Below are 22202 nucleotides of genomic sequence, written 5' to 3'. Positions count from 1 at the left end.
AAAAAAAAAAAAAAAACAAAGTTTAAAAATATTTTTATTTTTACTGAGACAGCTTTCGTTTCTTTTATTATTATTATTATTATTATTATTATTATTATTATTATTATTATTATTATTATTATTATTAATTATTTTCTTGGTTGCTGGGAGGTTCAAAATATATCTGCTCTTTGCTAACTTGATGAAATTCCTTTTTTTTTTCGTTGTGTAATGATAGTGTTTTTTCTTTTTGTAAACAACCTCTTGGAATGGGGGATAATTCAAGGGTTCATTCTTTGATTGAAGATTTAAGTAAGTTATTACTTGCATGGTCCCAAAGTGTAGAATCAGCAGAGGTGGCTGCTCAACTTGTAGACCTCTACTGGCGCTTCATGACTGCTGTTCATCATGATCTTGTTTTGAATGAAGCTCAAGGTGCTGCTCTTGCGACTGCATCGTGCATTCCTGTCTGGGAGATGTTACATTTTTATAGCGGTGCATTTGGGCCATTGCGTGGTTCAGCAAAAGCATTTGTTGTAACTCTTTTAACAGCACTATATCCAAAAACGAGGGATAGACGTTGTCTATACCAGCATGCAGGTTGTGTAGGTGGTTTGTGCTTTCCACGTGTCCCGCTCAGTACCCGTCTTCCAATGTCAACAGAGGTTATGAAATGGGTAAACAATGGGAATAATACACAACCTGATGTTTATAATGAAGTTGTGGTATTTGTGAAAAATACGGTCTCCGCAGAGGAGTGTATCCTTAGTAGCCCCTCTATTAAAGGGTTGAAATCAAAAGTGAAGACATTAGTTGAAGATGTTCTTCCACGATGTCGTTTTGTAAAAAATGCAACTGGAGGGGCTTTGCTAGGGGAAGGATGCAATGACACAATTGTCATACCATTGAATGGAGAACCAATTGTTCCAATACAGTCATATGCCATTTTACGGGAAACCATCTGGAGATATTTGATTCTCTCTTATGTTTATAGTCCGGATGATCGAAGTACGCTGAGTAACTTTTTGACAACTTCTACATGGTCTCAAAAACATGTGGATCTTGAGGGTGATTTGGGAGTAACCTATGCAAGTATTATGCTTCCAATTGTGCATGAAGCGGCGGTTTGCGCATCCCTTATGCCACCTGTCGCAAGTGATGTCTCTGATAATTCCCCTTTAATTCAACCTCGTTTGTTATCTGTGTTATTACCACAAGAAAAAACATACAAGGGTTTATCTAATCCTAAAGAAGATTTGACAAAGGCATTTTCTCCAGATAGACTTACGAGACGAAGGGTTACTATAACTCAAACTACTCTCTCAACTCTTCGAGAGTCGCTGGAAGAGTCGATTCCGCAAGAAATAGCATTTTCGAATGAGAGCGCTTCGTGTCGTGACTGCGACAAGCTAACTCAACTATGTCGAAGTGCTATATTTTCACCAATACCGAAGGGTACTGAATGTAGAGGATTTTCCGTTCCTTTTATGAAACGTATACTATTTGACCGAAAAAGAAAGCGTGAGGATAATTTTTACGAAGGTCCTGTCCTTTTACCTATTGTCTCAAGTTTGTCAGATATGCTTGAAGACACAGGAGTGAAAAAGTCACTTTCTACATTGGAGCGTATTGTCACCCCCTCTGACTCCATATAAACTGCACGGACAATACTTGTATGTCTATTTTTAGACCTCTAAGTATGAATTATTTATGTGTTGAACCGCGACGTTTTTTTTTTTTTTTGTATTATCTATGTCTTTCTATTTCTCCCCCTCTCTCTCTCTCTTTGTGTGTGTGTGAGGGAGGGAGAGAGAGAGAGAGAGGGAGAGATAGTAAAATTGTGAAACATTGTTTTACTTCTTTAATTCTCCTTGTTATTGATTCCCAAATTTGTATAAACATATTATTCTTGGTCGGTGGTCACCAAACCAAAAAAAAGAAAAAAAAAACCATATGTCTTCTGCTTCATCACATTTTCTGGAAAATAAGAATTAAGAAAAAAAAAAGAAAACACAAAGCAATCTAATAAAATAAACAAAAAATGCCCCCTAAAGCACTCAATCCTGCACTCTCTCCTGAACAGCGGAAGGCTGCATCCAGAGAATACCCTCCAGTTCCAAAGGTTTGTGTTGTAACTGGTGGTACTGGGTTTGTTGGTACACGTCTTGTTGAGATGCTCGTGGAGCGGGGTGCCGAGCGAGTAGTGTGCTTTGACATTGTTCCTATGGAAAAGGCTGTGGGCGCATGGAAACATCCTGCTATAGAGTACGTGGTTGGTGACATTGCAAACTACGAGGATGTATCAAAAGCTATAAAGGGTGCAGATTGTGTCTGGCATTTGGCAGCTGCTGTTGGTCCTTTTCACCCTCGTGAACTCTACTATAGGGTTAATTGTGTGGGGACAGAGAATGTTATTATGGCGTGTAAGACGTGGGGTGTTCATAAACTTGTAATGAGTAGTTCTCCTTCTACACGTTTTAAGGGGAATCTCTTTCATCGTCCTTGTATAGATGGACTGACAGAGGCTGAAATGCCAGAGTTGCCATTGGATGCATATATGCAAATGTATGCTGAAACAAAAGCAATTGCCGAGATGACCGTAACAGCTGCCTGTAGTGATGATCTTTTGGTTGTTAGTGTGGCGCCTCATCAAGTATATGGGCCTCGTGATAACCTATTTTTACCAAACATGCTTGAGGCTGCCGGAACAGGCAAATTACGGATTTTTGGCCCAGGAACCAATCGTATTTGTTTTACACATGTTGATAACTATGCTCATGGCCTTATAATAGCTGAGCGGCAACTTTTCAAGGGTTCACCTGTATTGGGAAAGTTCTATATCGTGACAGACGGGAATACACACCCCGAACCTGGTGCATACTGTATTTTTTGGAAAGAGTTGGATAAAGCTGTGGTGGGTATGGGATTTCCTTCTATTCAGGAAAAAATGCACTATAATTTCTGGTTCCTTTACGTAATTGCTCTTTTTGCAGAATTTTTTGGATGGATGCTGGGTCGTGTTTTCAAGTTGAACGTCTTTAACGTCTTTGTGTTAACAATGCACCGATGGTTCCGGATTACTGCAGCAGAGCAAGAACTAAAGTATCAACCAATTATTCCATTTGTTGATGGATGGAAGGACACTATCATATGGTTCAAGCAAAATTGGCTTCCTACATTTGAGGAACAGGATAAATCTTGGTTTGGACTGGCAAAGCGTTCACAGCAAAAGATTGACATTCAAGCAAAGAAAAGCAATTAGGGTACATTTTTTTTTTTTTTTTTGCTTGCTCACTTCCTTCCATTTTATGGGTTATATATATATATATATGTATGTGTGTCGTTACTTTTTTTTTTTTTGGTTTTCTCCCTCTTAATTTGATTTTCTCTTGTTTCATAAAATAGCACAATATCTCTGCAGTTTTTACCTGTAAATCGATTTCTTTCACTTTCTTTTTTTTTTTTTTAAACTCATACCATCTTACTCTGTATGTGTTGCTCTCTCTATATTTCTAGCACTCCAGTAAACTAAAGGGGCAAGTGTAGTAATGATACTAATGATGACGGTGTGCGAAGTGCCGTATACCTTGGTCTTAGTTTAAGTGATATGTTATCGGGCAAGTGTTGCTGGATTTTACTGCTGTTGTCGAATCGCATTGTTGGGGCACGCTTTTCAGTGTTCTCTCTGCGTTGACAACTCCAAATGACGTGTAATGGGGTGGTGAGCTTAGAGAACTTCTCTGAACTGTCGTGCGAGAGATCCATGTTACCACAATACAAAGTAATACTTGTAAGTGTTCTTGTTTATCTGGAAGGCAGTGGGAGTTGTGGATAACTCTTCCCTTTGCAGCTTCTTGAGAACTTGTAAATACACTACAAGGATGCGGACTAATAGTATTAACGAGTTCAGAATTTAATAAAAATGTGACACAAAAGTCTTTTTTGAATAGAAAGAGTCGTAACAACGACGACAAGAACTGTCACTACATCAAAAGAATGATATACTTTTGAAACCATGGGGAAATTTATTTATATTATAAAAAGAAAACAGCTTAATTCATTCAATTATTATAAAACTGCTATTGTTTGAAGTTACCCCGGACGGATTTAATGAAAACAAAGTAAGAAATCTTTGTAGAAATGCTTGGGCATTTGAAGGAAACTGATGATTTCAGAAGAATCAGATCGCACGATGGATGAAGTATAAGTGAAGATTTCTGTTTGTATGTGATTTGCTGTGATCCCCTTTTCAAGTAGATCGTTTTATGCGTTCTCTTTTATATATATTTTGTCGGTCCTTTCTCTTGTAGGCTTTCTAACCTGTATTTCATCGGTAAAGGGGGGTATACTTTACAAATATTGGCATACCTGCCATAAATATATACTGCATCAATGGATGTGTTGCGTTTCCCACCCTTTAATTTTATCCATGGGATGTAATTTTTTTTTTTTTTTCTTTTCTTGCATTTGACGCTATTATTGCAATACTGTTTGATGGGTTTTGTGCATTACTCCACCTGATGTATCTCATCTGCCCCAGTTTTTTTTTTTTTTTTTATCCTGCTGCACTAACGCCGCCTCCACAGGGTTTTTTTTTTTTCTCTGCTGTTTTTTTGTTCTTCTATCTCATATTATGTGTAATTTATGGGTTTCTTGAAGGAAGTTCAAATTGAGTCCAGAGGGGTGGAGTTTGTTTGTGTCTCTGTACATTTTATAATTTGGTATTAGGAGATTGTGATGACTGCGTTGTACCCTTGGGTCCCATCATCTAACGCGGCGTATACACTTTTCCGTCGCGCGGTAAATCGATTTTCTCCACAGACACGTAACACATATCCACTGCCAGTTCTTGATGGTCCGTTTCCAGTAGAGGTGCCGGAGTCTCTCGAACTACATGGTGAGCGTCGGCAAAGTGATCCGTTTAAATACATGGAGGATCTATTTGACAAACGCACACAAAGCTATGTACGGAGTGAACAACGACACTTCGCACTTATTGATGCTAAATTTGATTTCAAACATTCTAAAGCTCGTCTTTGGGCGGAGCTTGACGCAAAAGTAGTCATCACAAGTCGAGAAGGTGGATTTGATAAGGGAGAAGAACGTATTGGTGAGTATGTATACTTTACACGTGTTGTACCAGGAGGCGATCCTAATGCAATTGGATTTTATCGAAAACGTTTTGGTGAAGTTGATCTCTTAGCGGAAGAATTAATTAATCCCACCGCATTGCAACAACACTTTGGTTACGAGCAGTGTCATGTGGGGATTTGTCGCGTTTCCCAGGATGGAAAGTATTTGGCATACACACTATCTGTAGAAGGGGGTGATCGGTATATTTGTCATGTGCGTAGTATTGATAATGCAAGTTTATTTCATGTAATACGTGGACGTAATATTGTGAGTATAGAATTTGGGGCAGATAACCAGTTTTACTATACTGAATCAAATGATCTTAATCGACCATATACAGTGATATTACAAGAAATACGCCCAGGAATTCTACCTCCACCAGTAGAACTGTATCGAGATGATGATGAACAATTCTTTGTTGATATCCACAAAACTAAGGATAATGCGTATATTATTATTACATCAGACTCTAAATTAAAAAGCAATGCACTTGTACTTCCTGCTTCATTTCCAAAAATTCCACATGAATTACGAGATTTTTTTCGTAAAAATCGACCAGTGGAAGTCGCTAGCAAAGAAAAATGGAGCTGGTTAGAATATTACAAGGGTCATTTTATTATGGTGGTAGCAGATCACGGGCCGAATAATCGTGTGGTGTACGCTAGAGAAGAGATTGTTCTTAAATATGGGAAAAACACTGAGTGGAAGGAGCTTGTACCATACCGAGATGATGTGCAAATTGTAGATATTGATCTTTTTCAAGACCGTATTGTGTTATTTGAATCTCACTTTGCTTTTGAACGTATCAACCACATACGAATTATTAACTGTGATAAAGGTCTTGATGAAGCTGCCAGAAATGCACGTAATGATGATTTGGTGTTACATTTTCCTCCACTAGCTTCTGTTACTCCTGGATTGAATAAAAATTTCAATCAACAATCTATGAGTTTTGTTTATAGCAGTATTTGTCAACCAAGTAAAGACTGTGTCTTTAATTTTGATAGCAAAATGACGGCAAAAAAGAGTTTGATGTGTGCTCCTGATGCACTTTTTACACAACGTCAGTCAGAACAATTTACTCCATGGGATTATATGTGGCCTTATAGTATTTATCGTGACCTTTGTGTATCAGAAGATGGTACACAGATTCCTATTACTATTTGTCAACGGCGTGATGCCTTTATACAAGAGGCGACAGATTTTGAAGCTCAGCCCAACACTCCAAAGCATTGCCTTATTTACGTATATGGATCATATGGGGAAGTCCCATCTATGCATTTTCAGCTCGCACCGTATATGTGGTTATTACGTCGTCGATGGACTGTTGCCTTTGCTCATGTACGTGGTGGTGGTGAACTTCCCAATTGGGCGGAACAAGGTAAGGGTAAAAACAAAATTAATGCTGTTCATGATTTCATCGCTTGCTGTGAACATATGGTTAAGATGGGTTATACTAAACCAGAACTTATGGTGGCAGCAGGTAATAGTGCGGGATGTGTTCCTATTGCTGCAGCGATGAATATGCGTGGATGTAGTCTCTTTGGTAACGCCCTACTTCGATCACCCTTTTTAGATGTTATAAATACCATGGTAGATCCTGATTTACCACTTTCGCTAGCAGAACGGGATGACTGGGGGGATCCACTGCACTCTGCTGAGGATCTCAAACGTCTTATGCAGTACGACCCGTATCATAACATCAATGACCGGGTAACATACCCGGCAATGATGATTTCTGTGTGTCTTGATGATGATCGTGTGCCACCGTGGAATAGTCTAAAGTACGTGGCCAAATTGCGGCAACAACGGCGGCGCAAAGGAGTAGATCCCGTTGCCCGTCCGCTTATTTTACGTGTACGTAGCAGCGGTGGTCACTATTGCTGGGGTGATACAGAAAATATTTGCGAGGAACTCTCATTTCTCTGTTCGCAGTTGGATCTTGAGGGACCTGGTAAAGTGTTAAACGACATGGATATAATGACGCACATGCATAACCTTACCGTTACAGGAGCAATGGATCATGATGACCAAGAAAAGATATTTCTGAAATGGGATAACTGGGAACGTGAGCGGATTGATTATCATGTAAAATTGCACGCTTTCAACTGGGAACCTAATTTCCGCAAACTTAAGGCAGAGAAGGAACCGTTTTTCTGGGTTCCAACTGACCAGGAATTGGAGCAGCGTAAAGTTGATGAAATGTTCCGTGCTAGGGAACGCGACACGCGTGAAAGAGAAAAAAGTGAGGCCAAAACAGGTAGTACAGGACGTCCTTCTGGCAGTAACAAATGGGAGGAGGAGGAGGAGGAGAAGGAGAAAAAACAGGGAACACAAGAGTGATGCTGCATGAAGTTTTGATCTCATTCATTTATCTTGTTACCTTTTTTCTTTCTACTTCCCCATATTTCCTTGATATTCTTTTATTTTTTTTCGGTTATTTTTTTTTTTGTTGATTCTTTTAATTATTATTTTTCTGTTTTTTTTTTTCTCTCAGCTTGCGAAAAGAATGATCGTGTCTTAATCTTTTTAACTAACATTTTCTGCACTGGGGGTATGAACATTTAGGTAAATGAGTTTTCTTTCCATTCTTTCACAGTTCTGTCAATCGTAAGTTTCTGAAACATAAGAAGTAAGTTTTTTAAGCAGGGAAAAATGATGACTACAACCAATCCGATATTTACACCTTTGGAGTGGCGGATTTGCACCAAGGCTTTCCAAAAATTTATGCGCCAATATAGCCCAACATCATTTTCCTTTAATATGAGGCCCGTGGACCAGCCGCAATACAGTTTTCACGTAGATGGCCTTCTAATTTTAAAAGGCGACACATTGAAAGTAAACGTGGGACAAGGAGACTATATGGACTGAGTGGCCGTGTGTCCCCCCATTACTCACTTTATAATGCCGAGGAATCCAAACTTTTCTACAAGTTTTCGAGACGTCATACAATTTATTCAGTGCAGAATGGGCAGCACTGGGAGAAGAAGCTTCAAAGTTACATTATGAGTATGAATGCGCACAAGCACAGTTAGAACACGAAGACTTTAGGGTACAACAAAACGCAAATATGCAACTCCAGGATTTACAGAACCAACTGGCCCAGATTTATCAAGAGGCCTCTCTCGCAAAAAGCAACAGACACAGACGCGGAAGCAATTGGAAGAAACGCAGGCGCAACTCGCAAACACACAGATACAATTGACAGCATCCCGCGTACAATGCAACCAAACGCTGGAGGAATTACGACAGACGCAAAATCAGCATGCAGCCACGCAGTCGCAACTGGCGGCGGTACTCGACAAATTAAATGACAGGGAACAACAGAGTGCACCGGATGCATTTCACACAACCGAACAAAAGGATCCCCCACAAAAAGGAAGAAAATTATCAAGCTGGGCATGGAAGTCGGAACCGGCTTTACTGACTACTGAGGAAGGCCCGAAGTTGGGTTTTCGGGGAATACAGGAACTAAAACAACAAACGTGGACCGAATGCAATAGACCCGTGGAAAAGATCTGTACATTTGAAGGAATGATGGAATATCTGGGGGAGACATCACCCAGCCAAGTGGTGGATGTTTTTCAGTAACTTTTTCCCAGACTAGTTAACCTCGGTTTATTTTATAACGATGGATGGAGAAATTTTGTAAAATGGCTGCACACCATTCGCACCGAGGGGATATCAGCACAGCTGATCCAAATGTGACGGCAGATATACACACAACTCAGGGTAATTCAAACGGCAAAAGATAACCCAGGAGTGAAGGTGACCGAACTAAGGGAAGCTATGGAAGAGCCACAACCAAAAGAAGATTCATTCTTGCAGGCCGCTGCTAAGTTGAAACGGAAACATTCCGCTCCACCACCCAGTAAGAGACGCTGTTTCAGATGTGGTCGCATCGGGCACTACAGCACGACGTGCCGCGTGAATACAAATAGTGGATTGGGGAGCACTGCCAAAAACCTTCAAGAGCGATCCAAACACAGCGGCCAGACACGTGGTAATTCAAGGAGTAGATGCACAGCGCGTCAGATTCAACATAAAAGGATTGACGAGCGACGAAAAGCTAACGACAATAACCACAAAAGATATAGAGAATATACTTGGACCGTACAGGATGACAGCCCACTCGATAAAGAGAGGAGTTTTGGCCCACGCCGCGGCAGCAGTGGTAGAACACGATCTCGACCCACGGTTATTAACGCAGTTAGGGAAACATGCAGATCCAATGGAACTCCCACGAAGCACGGTGTGATATCTAGGCCATTGAGCCGCAACAATAAACAAGTTAGCACACCTCACATCATTGATGTAAGAGAATTGGAAAAATGGGCAGCGGGTAAATGGGAATTACCAGAATGTACAAGGCAACATTTCTGCGCCCCCTTCAAAGGGCAGAACATTCTTCAACGATCACACCACACCAGGGTGGCAACGAAAGATGACGAAGCCCGATTACCGTTACAACAAATAGGCGTAGGAACACTGTCCACCAAATGGATTAGAGAACGCCCGAATAATAGTGCCAGGAGGCGTTGGGACGAGGTGTGGAATATTATGCAGAAACCCGAGTTGCACGCCAGACGGCGTGAATCCAATTTACGAATTAACAACGCTGATGCGCAGCGGATGAAGGAAGCAGGAATTATTTGTACAGCTTCATCCCACACAACCGCAGGGTGGGTAGTACCGTTTACGGTAGTGGAGAAAAAACCCTCCGGGCAGAGAAGGCGATTCATTGCGTGGCCAAGAGGAAAGAATGACAAGGATGTGATTATGCTGCCGATGTTCCTCTTGGACGCATTTCCCGATACCTGGGTGTAGTTTGCGACGAAACTGCAACTTTATTTGATTTAAAGGCATCATTTTTCCAGGTGGCTCTGCCAGAGAACATACGCGCAAGCTTTCGTTGCCGAACGGAATCAGGGGAACTCGTTGAGTTCACTCGCCTTCCCATGGGTTATAAATGCGGCCCCGAGATTTTAAATACCCTTGCAAGAGTCCTGGCTGGAGATCCGGAATTGGTATTGCCACAATATGCAGCACCACAAGAGTTACACATACATGTTTGGATTGATAACATAAGAATCAGTGGCCTACACGAAAAGGTGGAAACTTGGGGACAACAAATCATACGTAACATGCAACACTGCGGTGCTACCATCGGAGAACAGCAGCTCAACGCAAAAGAATATGATTTCATGGGAGTACATTTCAATCACAAAAACAACACGGTTTCTTTAAGTGAGAAAACCATAAAGAAGTTGCGCCTGGCACCATCCCTGGATGAGACGACAGTCGAAGAATTGGAGAGTACAGTTTCGCGTATGATGTATGCCGTAGGAGTAAGGGGTGAATCCCTATTCCCTTATTATTTCTTCTTGACAATTGTACATCGACGTTTGTTACGCTTAAATCGAGGTTTATCACGGCCACAAGAGCCTGCAAATTTATCATCACATGCGAGGGAGATCGGCCAAGATAGGCTTAACATATTATTAACAAATGGGCCGGTTCAATCACCGCAGCAGTTGCTCTCCACGGCAACGCTGGTAACAGATGCATCCATGTACGAATGGGGAGCGTTGTTATTCAAGGATTCAGGAGAAGTGTTGACTGCAGGTGGGGCATTGGAGCATTCGCCGCTCACATGATATCCCAAGTTGAGGCACGTGCCGTTCAGCTTGCTTTACGCGGGTTTAAAACACATTTACATGGCCCCGTGGATATTCGCATCGACAATACAACGATAATCAACATTATGCAAAAAGAAAACACGCATTCACAGTTATTAGTGAAGAAGGTCAACGCCATAGATAGAGTTCTTCGCTCACACGGAATACGAGCAAAGTGGAGCTACGTCGCCTCAGCAAAAAATCCTGCGGACGGCAAATATAAAGATAAAAAAGTCAACCCAATAGTCTTAGCGAAGGGGGTACAACTCGCGATAGGGAGAACGGGAAGCGGGCTAAAAGGGGCTTTTCAGCACTTCAATTTTGTCAGTTCTTAGGATGTTTTTAATAGTACTAACGGTCTGCGAAAATACTATTTATTTTTTGTACACGATGGGCTCTACAATTCAGTGTTTTGCTTTTTTTTTTTTTCTATTTTTCTGTTTTATAACAGAGATAAGGCTAAAATTATACTATTTCTTTCTATCTGCATGTTTGTTTTGTATTTTGCTACTTTCTGCATGTTTGCTAATTCCGACTCGCTCCTTAGTAGTCGGCTCATATTTTCTACTTATTGTTCCTCACCACATTACTGTGAGGGAGGGCGTAAGAAGAACAAAATAAATAATGAGGGGAACACTCTTTGGTAACTGCTCAGCATCATCTGGAGTGGTGCCATTGTTTTTATTTTTGTTTTTGTTGTCTCATACCTTTCAAATAACAGCAGTGGATAGTATTATCTCTGTGAATGTGTTTTAGTTTTTTCATGTGTACATCAACCCCCTCAAAGAGTCTATTTAACCAAAGGGGGTGAGGGGTGGAAAACTGTAATGATGATTGTTTTGGTTTCTCTATTTGGAAAGTATTTTCGTCTCTCTGGACAGAAGTCTCTTGTTGTTGGTGGTGCTTGTCGTGGTGGTGGTGTTCAATATTTACACAACGTCGTAATATATATTTCTCATTTCCCCTTCTCTCTGTGTTAGTGATAAGTTCCCGATATTAAGACTCAAGCAATGACTGGTGGTGTTCACGTCAAAACAGCTGCTGCTGTCCGCACCGCGGTGCTGTGGGTGTCGCTCTGTATGCTTCTGCAGCACCTGGGCCACCACCCGCAGTTTACGGCAGAAGCGGAGGGAAGTGTTCAAGATAACATTGTGAGGTATTTCTCATATCCCCACAGTGTGTTCCAATTGAATAACAATGTCAATTACGGTAGTTCCGTAGATGCCTGTCTTGCATCTGGTGGTTCTCTCGTGAGTGGTCAGTCAACTGCTGCACAAAATGCTATTGCAGCCCTTCCGAGGAGTACGCAAAACATGGGCTACCCTATTTCACTCACTTACATGGGTGGGAATGCAATCTACAGTACTCAATATGGTCCAAGCCCACAGTGCACAGCAGGCGTTCAAGGTGCTTCACTTAATTGTGTATACCATTGGAACATCGATCGCTTTGCAACCGGACCATCATTTAGTCATAAAGGTGTTCCATTTTACCGTGGGTCGCTTTATTCTCTTCCTGGTGCAGGGCCAATGAATGGATACACACCGTTCTGTCAGGCCAACTACCCTGCACGTGGTAATCCTTATTTGGTCTCTCAGTTCATGTTTACAGAAGGGACACAAGCTACATGGTATGATACCAAGGTTAATCCATTTGGAGATCCCGTACTAGGTGTTTACGGCTTTGTGGTATGTGAAGTTCAAGATTCAATTGCTGGTTCTACTCTTGTTCCCACTGCTACTACTATTCCTACTACTACTCGGCCACCAACAACAACAACTACTACTACAGACGCACCAACAGAACCGCCGTCATCGTCGGTCAATAAGAATTCGTATGTCGTTCCTGCTGTCTCTGCACTGGCTTTTCTTGCATTTTTGTTACTTATTCTTCTTTGTTGTTGCTGGACTAGAAATTACTGTTGCTGGGCGAACAATGATGATTCTTATTTCATTACTACTATGATTATTCGAGAGTGTTATGGTGATATGTATCGAGGAAACAATAATTCTTCTGCATACAACTTTGACTACTATGAAGACACTGTCGAAACCATGCAACAGCCTCAGTCTACTTATCAAACTATGCCTATGTATGAGATGCCTGTGGAACAACCTTTTGATACCGGATACCAATCACGTGCAGAAAGTAATGTGGAAACGTCACTGATGCGTAAGCCGTCGAAACGTCAAAGACAACGTGGTCGTACATCATCGAATGTCTTCTCGGAAGTTGAGGTCCCTAAGGGGCAGGAGATTGAGGAAGGTGGTGATGATGCTGCCCTTCAAGAAGTGACCAAGCTACGTCGCGGTGGAAGTGTCATACAGTGTTCGCAAGAACAGGATGTTGAAACAATGGAATTCTGAGTTGGCAACATTCTAGTTTTAATATTTTCCTCATATATATATATACCGTGTTATTGCATTCTTTACATGGGAGATCAACTTCTCTCTCTGTATGTACGTATATATACACCTATATATGTTTTTATTTATATGTTTGTGTGCATACGTACTGTGATGAGAACTCGAGCGTTCTTGGATGCGGTGTCTATTTCCATGTGCAATGCAACCGAGAAGACTCCTTTGTGGCGGTGGAGTGGTTTGGGGAGTATTTTTGTATGTGACTAACAATATTTTCTTTGATTACTGAGACTTCTTCTTTTGGGGTGGATTTTCTATTTTCTTCTTTACCTGCATTTCTCTCTTGCTCTCTCACACTTACTTGGAATGGGTTAGAGGAGTCATTCTCTGATTACCTACAATAACCTTGTGTGGGGAATGTTACTGGATGTTAAGTACGCTACGGTTTGTTTGTTTGTTTGTGTTAAGGTCAGCGTTGTGCTTGGCTTTTATTTCCACCATTATTTTATGCTTTCTAGATGGAGTTTGTGTGATGCATAAGACTGTATGTGCAGGGCAAGCAAAAAGGAAAGGATGATGGATGGCCAAGGTGCAGAGTCCACGCATCGTAAACCCACAACGTTGTTTCTTTCTTCTTCCCCTTGAGGGATATATATATATATTTTCTAGTGTGGGTTCTCTTTTATTTTGACATCTTGCTAAAAGAATGATCGTGTCTTATGGTTTTTAAGTAATAAATCCTGTACTGGGGGTATGAACATTTGGGTAAATGAGTTTTCTTTCCAATCTTTCACAGTCTGTCAATTTGTAAGTCTGTGAAAAGCCCAAACCAATCCAACCCTCTCCGCCCCGAGCGGGAAGCGGGTTAAAAGGGGCTTTTCAGCACTTCCATTTTGTAAGTTCTTGGGATGTTTTTAATGGAGAACTGTCTGAGAAAATACGATTTATTTTTTTATTCATCACGTGGTTCCAATTCGTGGAGGTCAAATACAGGGTTTCTTTTGTTCTTCTGTTTCTTGTTTATTGTAGAAGTAAGGCAAAGATTATTCTTATCTTTAAAGCTTCCAGTATTGCTTTTGTTAACCCTATTTTATTTCTTTTACTGCTGATTGTAACATTTTCTTTTTTTTGTTCTACTTCTTGTTTTACACGCACACACAAAAAAAAAAAAAAAAAAAACCGTCTGGTTATATGTTTTTTTTTTTCTTATTTGGTTTATTAGCAGAAGCGAGATTCTAATATGAGTAAAGAATTGAAGGTTCTCGTACGTCTTCACAATTTAGTGAATATTCCCCGCGACATCGGCGTCAACACTGCGTCTGAGAGTAACAACGACCCACGTGTGTTTTCTGTCATTTTACGTGCAGTTGCGAGGGATGGGACACTTATCGCGAATTGTGCCGAGGTGCGCGGTGAGTTTACAGTACGCGACATTGTGCGCTCCGCTACGGATGATTTTCTTGAAGTGAAACTCGACGTTCGGGGCGAACAGCGTGGCGCTGCTGCATCTGCTGAGTGGACGGTGAACACTTCCACACTGGAGTTGCTGCTTATCGTAAAGGAACAACACCCATCCGGTGTACGTGTAGTTGGTACATGCCCTGAAAACCTTCTCGTGAATGTGGATGATATTGTTCAGAAACAAAAACTTGTCACACACGTGTTGGGAACAGAAATGGGGCAAATTGGTCTCTCACTTGCTGTGGCCCCATCTGATGTTGCTGGTTATCAGCAACGTCTTGTAGAGTTCTTGTCAGAACACAACCCGGGTGGTCTGCGTTTTGTAGAGAGTGTTGTTTGTAGTATTGCGGAGATTGATACCTTCACGAAGTTATACCGCAAGTACCATATTGTGGATTACGAGCAACGGATAATGGACTTCTTTCGTTTGTATGGGCGGGAGCATGCAAATCGGGTCCCTACGCTGCTGCGTGAGTGGGAGAACCATGAAGAAGAACTGATGCACAATCTCGTGTTAGACAATGGCCCAGAACCACACAATCTCAACACTGCTCTACGTCTTGAGGCATTTCTGAAGGCACACAACGTGACGTCTGCCACACCAGAGGTGGCACATGCTATGCGAGAGTTTCGAGGTAAACCACGTGAACTCTTTCTGACATTAACAGAGATTTACGGTGTGGAACCTGACCCGCGCAGCTACTTGTTTCCACCCACACACTATCAGAAGTGGGGAGAGCAGCAACAGCAGCAACAACAAGGGGATAGAGAAAAGAAGAGGTTTGAGGAAGAAAGAAGAATAAAGGAAGATACAGGGTATAGTCATGGCTCCGCATTGGCTGTGTCATCCTCTGCTTCTCCGTTTAAGTGGCTACCACACAACGATGTATGGGCCAATGATACACACCAGATTCAACAAAATGAGAAAGAAGGGGAAAGGGGGAATGAAAATAAGAAGTTATTATCATCATCGTCACAAGAATCACATATTCAACAAGCTTCCACTATTTTATCGATGTCCCGTGATGGCAAAGCAGGGGCGACGATTGACAGTACTGTCAACAAATCGAAACTCTACCGTGGCTACAATGACATCAACAATAGTAACAGTAATAGTTATAATCATAATAATAGCAATATCGAGGGAAAGGATCCATTATGGGATGCGTTCTGTGAGTCATTTGTACACAATGGACGTCAAATATCTGATCTATATTACATGAATGAGAGAACTTTCTATAATATAGTGGATGAAATTGGATATAACAAGTCTGATCGTGACGCGTTAGTGTATCAGTGGCAGAAGCGTTTGCGTGCTTCTGTACGTGAGGATGTCCTTTCCCCTGGCGATGCTTACTACGATACCGTCGTGAAGGAGGTACTGGACGTGGTTGGTTTACCACAGCTGAACTTGGAGGTAATGGATATGGTATCTGTAATGAATAAAGTGCATGCAAGTTGTTTTAACTCCCGTCTTCTTGCAGCACATCAGCGTGCGACAGAACGTCTTGCTATTGTTGGTGACTACCAGCGTCTACACAACATCGTTAGCTACGGCGTTGACACTACTCATGTAGCCGCTGCGAGTGGTGGTGATAATACTGATGGTGTTGTTGTTGCTGCTGCTGCTGCTGACAATACTGGAAGTAGTCCGAGAAATGTTGATGGTGATGGTAATAGTGGTGGAAACCCCTGTATGGTGTTCCACCGTCGACCGTTTCAGAATTGGGACGGCAAGCACACCACCTGTATTCTTATTTGCGATGTTGTGGTTGGCAAACCATTTGTCTGTCCAGCGTCTATGAAAACGGCGCGAACTGCCACGGCGGCATTCCGTCGTGAGTGGGATTGTTGTGTCTTCACAGATGGTGTGGCGGGTCCTGCGGTGGCGGTGTATGATTCCGCGCAGTTGCTGCCGCGGTATTTATTGCGATGTCGTGTAGACATGAGCATCGCCCCCTGCCCTACTCATCCTACTCGCCCGCTCGAGTACTACATCCCTGGTGAGAATGAAGGTCCTCCTCCCCTTCCTCCGCATCATCATTATTATGAGAATCATGAGAATGAAGGTGGAATGGGAATGGTGGGTGGTGGTGTTCTTGTCTGCGGGGATTGTGTGGTGTTGGGCCCTTATCGTGGCCGGCCGGTGGTGCCACTCGCCGCCGTCGCCCCCGCCGCCCGCGCCGCCCTCGCCGCCGGCCAACACGACGCCCGCCAACTCGCCGCCGCCGCCCAACAACAGGCGGAACAACACGCGGAGGCACAAAGACACGCAGCACGAGTGGCCGCAGCGGCCGCAGCACTCGCAGGGAATATTGCGGCAAAAATGCAACAGAGTAATCCACTGCACGTTCTCACCGCACTGCAGCAACTGCGGACAGAGAAGGCACTGCAGCAGTTAAGGGAGGAGTTGGGTGAGGAAGGATACCCGTCTAGTGGGGGAATTGCAGGGACACAATATGAAGGCAGTAGAAGTAATGGTAATGATGACGGTGGGGCACAAGTGAAAACTCCTTTGAATCGTGGCCACAGTCATCAGAACAGCAGTATTCGTCTTCCTAGTCGCCTTACAGAGGTGCAGACAACACCAACCAATCACACCTCAAACAGTCTGTACGCGAAATACCTCGCAGCAGTGTCTGGTACAAAACAAGAGCAGGATGAACAAAAACAAGAACAACAACAATATACTTCCAGACCTGAAGACGTACGAAAAAATAGCAACCATTACAGTACTAATGAATACGGTAATAACATCAGCATCATCAGCAACAACAACAATGGAAGTAATAAGAGTTATCCAAAGAAAGGTGGTGATATCAGTGATGGTAGCAGTCGCATGACGAGTGTAATGCCTGGGGAAAAGACTCGTCTCGCCAAGGAAGATGTCACGTATGGATGGCATTTATATCGTCAGGGCGATATTGAGGGAGCACGACGGGTGTGGACCGCTGTGTATGAACGGCATATGGACGACGCCGTGGGCGCACGGGCACGGGCATACATTGCAGAGGCAGTGGATCGTGACTACGAAGCTGCGGCATCCTGGTACACAGTGTCGCTGCAACGTGACCCACACGATGCAATGACGATGTACAACTATGCTGTGTTGTTAGAGGCGTTGCTCGGACGGCGACAGGAGGCTCTGTTGCTTTTCGAACGAGCACATGCACTAGGTGACGTTGCTGCTGGTCGGCGGGCACAGCAACTGCGAGTCTCGTTGAACTCTAGTTGATACGTGTATATGCAAATGTGTACATGTATCGCTCTCTCTCTCTCTCTCTCTGTGTGAGTGAGTGGGTGAGTGTGTCTGTGCCTGGGCGCATCTCTTTGTAGCTGTATCGCTTTACCAATTGATATCTTTATTTGTTTATTTATTTATTGTTCAGTTTTTGTTTTTCCTTTAGGAGGAGGAGGAAGGTCTTATTTTTTTATTTTTTTTTTTAATCATTCGTATCTATGCAGATGTATGGACACGAACAACCATGTATATATGTACATTGTATTACATTAGAAATGTATGTGTGTGTGTGTTTGGACTTGGTAAAGTTTTTTTCTTTTTTTTTGTTGGCCTACACTATTCTTCATATTCGCTAGAGATGGGTGACCCTAGTCATCTAACACCTGCGCAGTTGAGTAGACAACAACTACTACAACAACCAATACACCAAAACCAGCAAATCGCAGACAGTCCACAGAGTGAGCTAAGTATTCCTACTCCTGCACCACGTGCTCGCCTCAGTGGTGCATGCAGTGGAGGTTTTGTTTGTAGCCACAACAACTTTGTTGACAGTGAGAATACCACTCATACTGGTGTTGTACACATCGATGCCATGAATACAGAGAATGCGGATCTCTCCACTTGCCTTGAAGCACATCCTATAGTCTGCGCTGCAACGACACTGATGTCTGATGGCGAAGGGGGTAGTGGACGTAATGTTGGCCTTAAAGGAACCCCAGTAAACACCATAGGCGCCACTGAGCGACTTAAGAGAGCGACATGTCGAAGAAGAATAGAAAATGAAGAGAATAACGAAGGAGAACGGGTAGGATGTGGGATGCCCATAACCAATTATTGTTTTTCTCTTCCATCCCCCTCATCTGATCAACGGCCTGTCATAGAGAATGAGATGCTCAATACACCACATGCACTACTACGCGATTTGAGCGACGCTGCTGAGTCACCCCAGGTTACTTTGCATGCTCGGCAGCAGGAACACCCTCGAAGACAACGACTTACTTCACCTTTGCCTGATAATGATACAGACACTCTCAACTCCGTGATGGACATTCAGAAACAGCAACAACAGCAACGACAACAACAACAGCAGCAGCAGCAGCAGCAAAAGAATGGTGCGACACGCAGCCTGAGCATTCCCACACCTTTACCATGTAAAGAAGGAAGGACACAGATAGTATACACGTCTGGCAGAATGAATGCTATGAAGACTCCACCCTCAGAAGGATTTAATAGCTGTTTGGCCTCCCCACATTTGGTTTCTGCAAGTATAAGCCCATCAAAAGAGAAACGACAACAAGAACAGGACACCACTACTATTCTATGCCCAGAATATGATATTAGGGATGTTCATGATGACTACAATAGAAATGCCATACACCATTCTGAGGTTGTACCATGCGGAGGCAATTTATCTTTCGCAAGATCTGGTGAGCGGTGTACTCCACCACGGGGAGTGTGTGGTTTTACAGGAGCGCAATCATATCAGGAACCGGAACCGGAACAACGGGGATTGGCGGGAGTTGATACCAACAGCTCTGCGTTGCGCTTAAGCCCTCAAGGCACTACTGCAGGAAAAACAGGATGTGTAGTTTCTCCCAACACAAGTGTACCGGTTTTGGTTGACTGGCGTGCTGTTGTGGAAGAGTCCATTGTTCTCGATGTGAACGTAGACATTGAAGATGATGATGAAGAAGAAGAAGATGATGTAAATGGTCAGGACCAGGACGAAGGTAGAATACTACCACCACCACGAAATGGTGAACGTAAACTCTCAAAGAAGAAGGCATGGTGTGGCACACCCCGTAGTGTTGATGGCTCTCTAGCTCCAAACGACAACCATCATCACAATAACCCGCAGCAGTTGCAGATGTCAACGGCGCAGCAGAGTACACTCTCGTGGCCTCCTTCTGTTGAATCGGTGTGTGAAACCTCTGTAGAAGGCGGTGAAAGTGGGAATAATGATGATGCAGATAGTTTGCCTCTTAGACCTCCAAGTGGTATGCGTCAGCTACTGGATGTGGTTGCTTCTACTGCTAATGCGGATACTACTGTACCCACTACTAATGGTACTAATAGAAGAATAAGTAGTAGTAGTAGTAGTGCTAGTAGAAGAAGCAGTGCTGGTAGTGGTACTGATCATAATCATGATAATGATAGTGCTAATGGATGTCCCCCAGTGGCAATGCTAAAACCTTCTTCACTACTCAGAGGAAGAATGAGAACAGCATTAACTACAGAAGGAGGAACCAAAGGTAGAGTTAAGTCTCCACATCGTGAAAGAAGGAGTGAATCGCATTCATTGCAAATATCTTTGGCTGTGGAGTTGTGTCACGCCGTGCGTCCCTTCGCACAACGACTATTGCTTCTTCTTCTGCGTGAGAGTGATGGTGGTGCGTTTGTTTATGCGGATGCATGCGCTGAAGCTGTTAATTCTATTTTGGAGAGTGAAGGTATTCGTAGTGTGCGAGCAACAGAAAATCTCTGCCGTTACATCATCGCTTCCACGAGCAACAATGGTAGTATTAGTAGTGGTAGTAGTAGTACTAATAATAATAGTAATACTAATATTACTAATAATGGAGGCGACGAAGGTAATGATGTTAACAAGATACCCTATGGCGATTTTGTGGCAGGGATTATGCAGCTGGGAGAACAGAATTAGTGTATGATGGTAAGTAGATACTCTCACAAAGAGTATTTTTTTTTTTTTTTTCGTTTTTTTTTTTTTTTTTTTTTTTTTTTTTTTCTCTTTTCATTTCTTCTTATTTCTCTTCTTTGAGTGTGGAGAACGGGGGATGAGTAAGAAACTAAGAGAGCGAGGAGAGTTAAGAAGGAATAAATACATAAAAAAAATGAATATATATACATATATTTATTCAGCTAAGAGTTGAAGGTAAAAAAAAAAGAAAAAAAAAAACGAAGCTATGAGGGTATAAACTATAGGTTTTGCTTTTTTTTGCTTTTATTTCTGTGTATAACTCATCATAATATCTTGCACTCTTTTGCATTAGTGCCCTCTCCTCTCTTGTTATTGCTCTTATTGATTTCTGTTGCACCTACTGTTGTTTGTTATTGCTGCAGTCGTTGGTGCAAGCGACACAAGGCAGAAGAAAACAATAGTAGAGGAGAGGGAGAGAGAAGGTGGGAAAATTGTTTATTGCACAGATTATGTTTCCTCTATCACCACAAGGAAACAACAACAACAACAATGATAATAATAATAACAAATATGACGGTACAACTGTTTATTCTTCTTCTTCTTCTCCCATTTCATCATCTGCTTGGCGAGTTGCAGCTGAGCTCTTCGCTGCACAAAACAACAGCAATACCAATAACAGTAACAACATTAATACCCCGCAACACTTACATGTTGGGGGTTCTTCAACTACACTAGAGAGTGGAAAGAAATCACAACAAGGGAGTCCATGTCCTCCTGATAGGCGGCAGGAGCGACTTTTCAAGACCAGTTACGATTGGCATGATGTAACTCCTATCTATACGCCTCTTCCCTTTACTTCTCCCTCTGCTCACCTGCAACTACCACAACAACAATTACAATTACAACAATTACAGGACTCTACACACCCGGTCTCGTCTCTCTCATCTCCTTCCAAACAACAGATGTCATCATCTGGAGCGATACGCAAGCGACAGATGGATTTGCAGCTGCGAGAGGAGGCTGTGCTCCGCCGTGAGAGAGAGGCCGCCGCACGTGAGGAGCGACTCACACTGCGGGAGGAAAAACTCCAACAAGAGGAGGAGCGATTGGCTCCAAAGATAGTAACCGACACATATAGACAGCAATTGCAAGAGGTGAAGTGTGCGTTAGATGCACGTGAGCGGGAGTTGGCGGAGCGTGATGAGTTGCTGCAGCAGGAACGGGCATCTCTCACCACACGGACTGCCAACATTGAGGCCCGTGAAAAAGAAATAGATGAACAGCAGGAACTCTTCTTGCAAGATACACGGGAACGTGTGGAGCGAATTCAACAAAGTGCCCGTGCGGTACAAGCGAAGGAGTTGACAGTGGCACAGCGAGAAGAGGCGTGTAAACAACGGGAGGCGGAATTACGACTACAACGTGAGTCTCTGATCAACTGGGAACGCACCCTACGCCGTGAACAAGAAAAGTACGGAGAGAAGATGAAACGGATTACGGCTGCTGCGGAGTCTGTGGATAAACGTGCAAAGGAACTGCGGGTGTGGGAAGAACAACTCTCTGCTCGTGAGGGGGCACTGTGGGAGACGGCAGCCGCAAAAGTACCGCAGGGACGTGTGACTTTAGCAACAGTCATGGATTTGCTTGCGAAGATTCGCGGGGAATTACACCCTACCGTATCTTATTAG

The 22202-nt window shown here is 42.9% G+C and overlaps 9 protein-coding genes across 9 annotated transcripts; all 9 read left to right on the top strand.

Moving 5' to 3' along the window:
• Positions 1-248: 248 nt before the first annotated feature.
• Positions 249-1634, top strand: TM35_000361080 (3-methylcrotonyl-CoA carboxylase; the record flags this gene model as incomplete). The annotated part of the gene is made up of 1 exon (XM_029029293.1): positions 249-1634. One exon carries the CDS (start codon positions 249-251, stop codon positions 1632-1634), a length of 1386 nt encoding a protein of 461 aa, XP_028879314.1.
• Positions 1635-2020: 386 nt separating this feature from the next.
• On the top strand, positions 2021-3241 carry TM35_000361070 (NAD(P)-dependent steroid dehydrogenase protein; the record flags this gene model as incomplete). Its single annotated transcript, XM_029029292.1, has 1 exon — positions 2021-3241. One exon carries the CDS (start codon positions 2021-2023, stop codon positions 3239-3241), a length of 1221 nt encoding a protein of 406 aa, XP_028879313.1.
• Positions 3242-4716: 1475 nt separating this feature from the next.
• On the top strand, positions 4717-7455 carry TM35_000361060 (oligopeptidase B-like protein; the record flags this gene model as incomplete). Its single annotated transcript, XM_029029291.1, has 1 exon — positions 4717-7455. The coding sequence occupies one exon, from the start codon at positions 4717-4719 to the stop codon at positions 7453-7455; it is 2739 nt and encodes a 912-aa protein (XP_028879312.1).
• A 1446-nt stretch (positions 7456-8901) lies between these two features.
• TM35_000361050 (uncharacterized protein) lies at positions 8902-9939 on the top strand (the record flags this gene model as incomplete). The annotated part of the gene is made up of 1 exon (XM_029029290.1): positions 8902-9939. The coding sequence occupies one exon, from the start codon at positions 8902-8904 to the stop codon at positions 9937-9939; it is 1038 nt and encodes a 345-aa protein (XP_028879311.1).
• An 826-nt stretch (positions 9940-10765) lies between these two features.
• On the top strand, positions 10766-11125 carry TM35_000361040 (uncharacterized protein; the record flags this gene model as incomplete). The annotated part of the gene is made up of 1 exon (XM_029029289.1): positions 10766-11125. The coding sequence occupies one exon, from the start codon at positions 10766-10768 to the stop codon at positions 11123-11125; it is 360 nt and encodes a 119-aa protein (XP_028879310.1).
• A 675-nt stretch (positions 11126-11800) lies between these two features.
• Positions 11801-13156, top strand: TM35_000361030 (uncharacterized protein; the record flags this gene model as incomplete). The annotated part of the gene is made up of 1 exon (XM_029029288.1): positions 11801-13156. The coding sequence occupies one exon, from the start codon at positions 11801-11803 to the stop codon at positions 13154-13156; it is 1356 nt and encodes a 451-aa protein (XP_028879309.1).
• Positions 13157-14393: 1237 nt separating this feature from the next.
• On the top strand, positions 14394-17849 carry TM35_000361020 (uncharacterized protein; the record flags this gene model as incomplete). Its single annotated transcript, XM_029029287.1, has 1 exon — positions 14394-17849. The coding sequence occupies one exon, from the start codon at positions 14394-14396 to the stop codon at positions 17847-17849; it is 3456 nt and encodes a 1151-aa protein (XP_028879308.1).
• Positions 17850-18213: 364 nt separating this feature from the next.
• On the top strand, positions 18214-20517 carry TM35_000361010 (uncharacterized protein; the record flags this gene model as incomplete). The annotated part of the gene is made up of 1 exon (XM_029029286.1): positions 18214-20517. The coding sequence occupies one exon, from the start codon at positions 18214-18216 to the stop codon at positions 20515-20517; it is 2304 nt and encodes a 767-aa protein (XP_028879307.1).
• Positions 20518-21023: 506 nt separating this feature from the next.
• Positions 21024-22202, top strand: TM35_000361000 (uncharacterized protein; the record flags this gene model as incomplete). The annotated part of the gene is made up of 1 exon (XM_029029285.1): positions 21024-22202. One exon carries the CDS (start codon positions 21024-21026, stop codon positions 22200-22202), a length of 1179 nt encoding a protein of 392 aa, XP_028879421.1.

The sequence above is a fragment of the Trypanosoma theileri genome (assembly GCF_002087225.1).
Source record: "Trypanosoma theileri isolate Edinburgh chromosome Unknown TM35_Tth_36_V1, whole genome shotgun sequence".
In the NCBI taxonomy this organism is placed as follows: Eukaryota; Euglenozoa; class Kinetoplastea; order Trypanosomatida; family Trypanosomatidae; genus Trypanosoma; species Trypanosoma theileri.
Note: the sequence above shows the minus strand (reverse complement) of the source record. Positions and strands in the feature narration are given on the sequence as shown.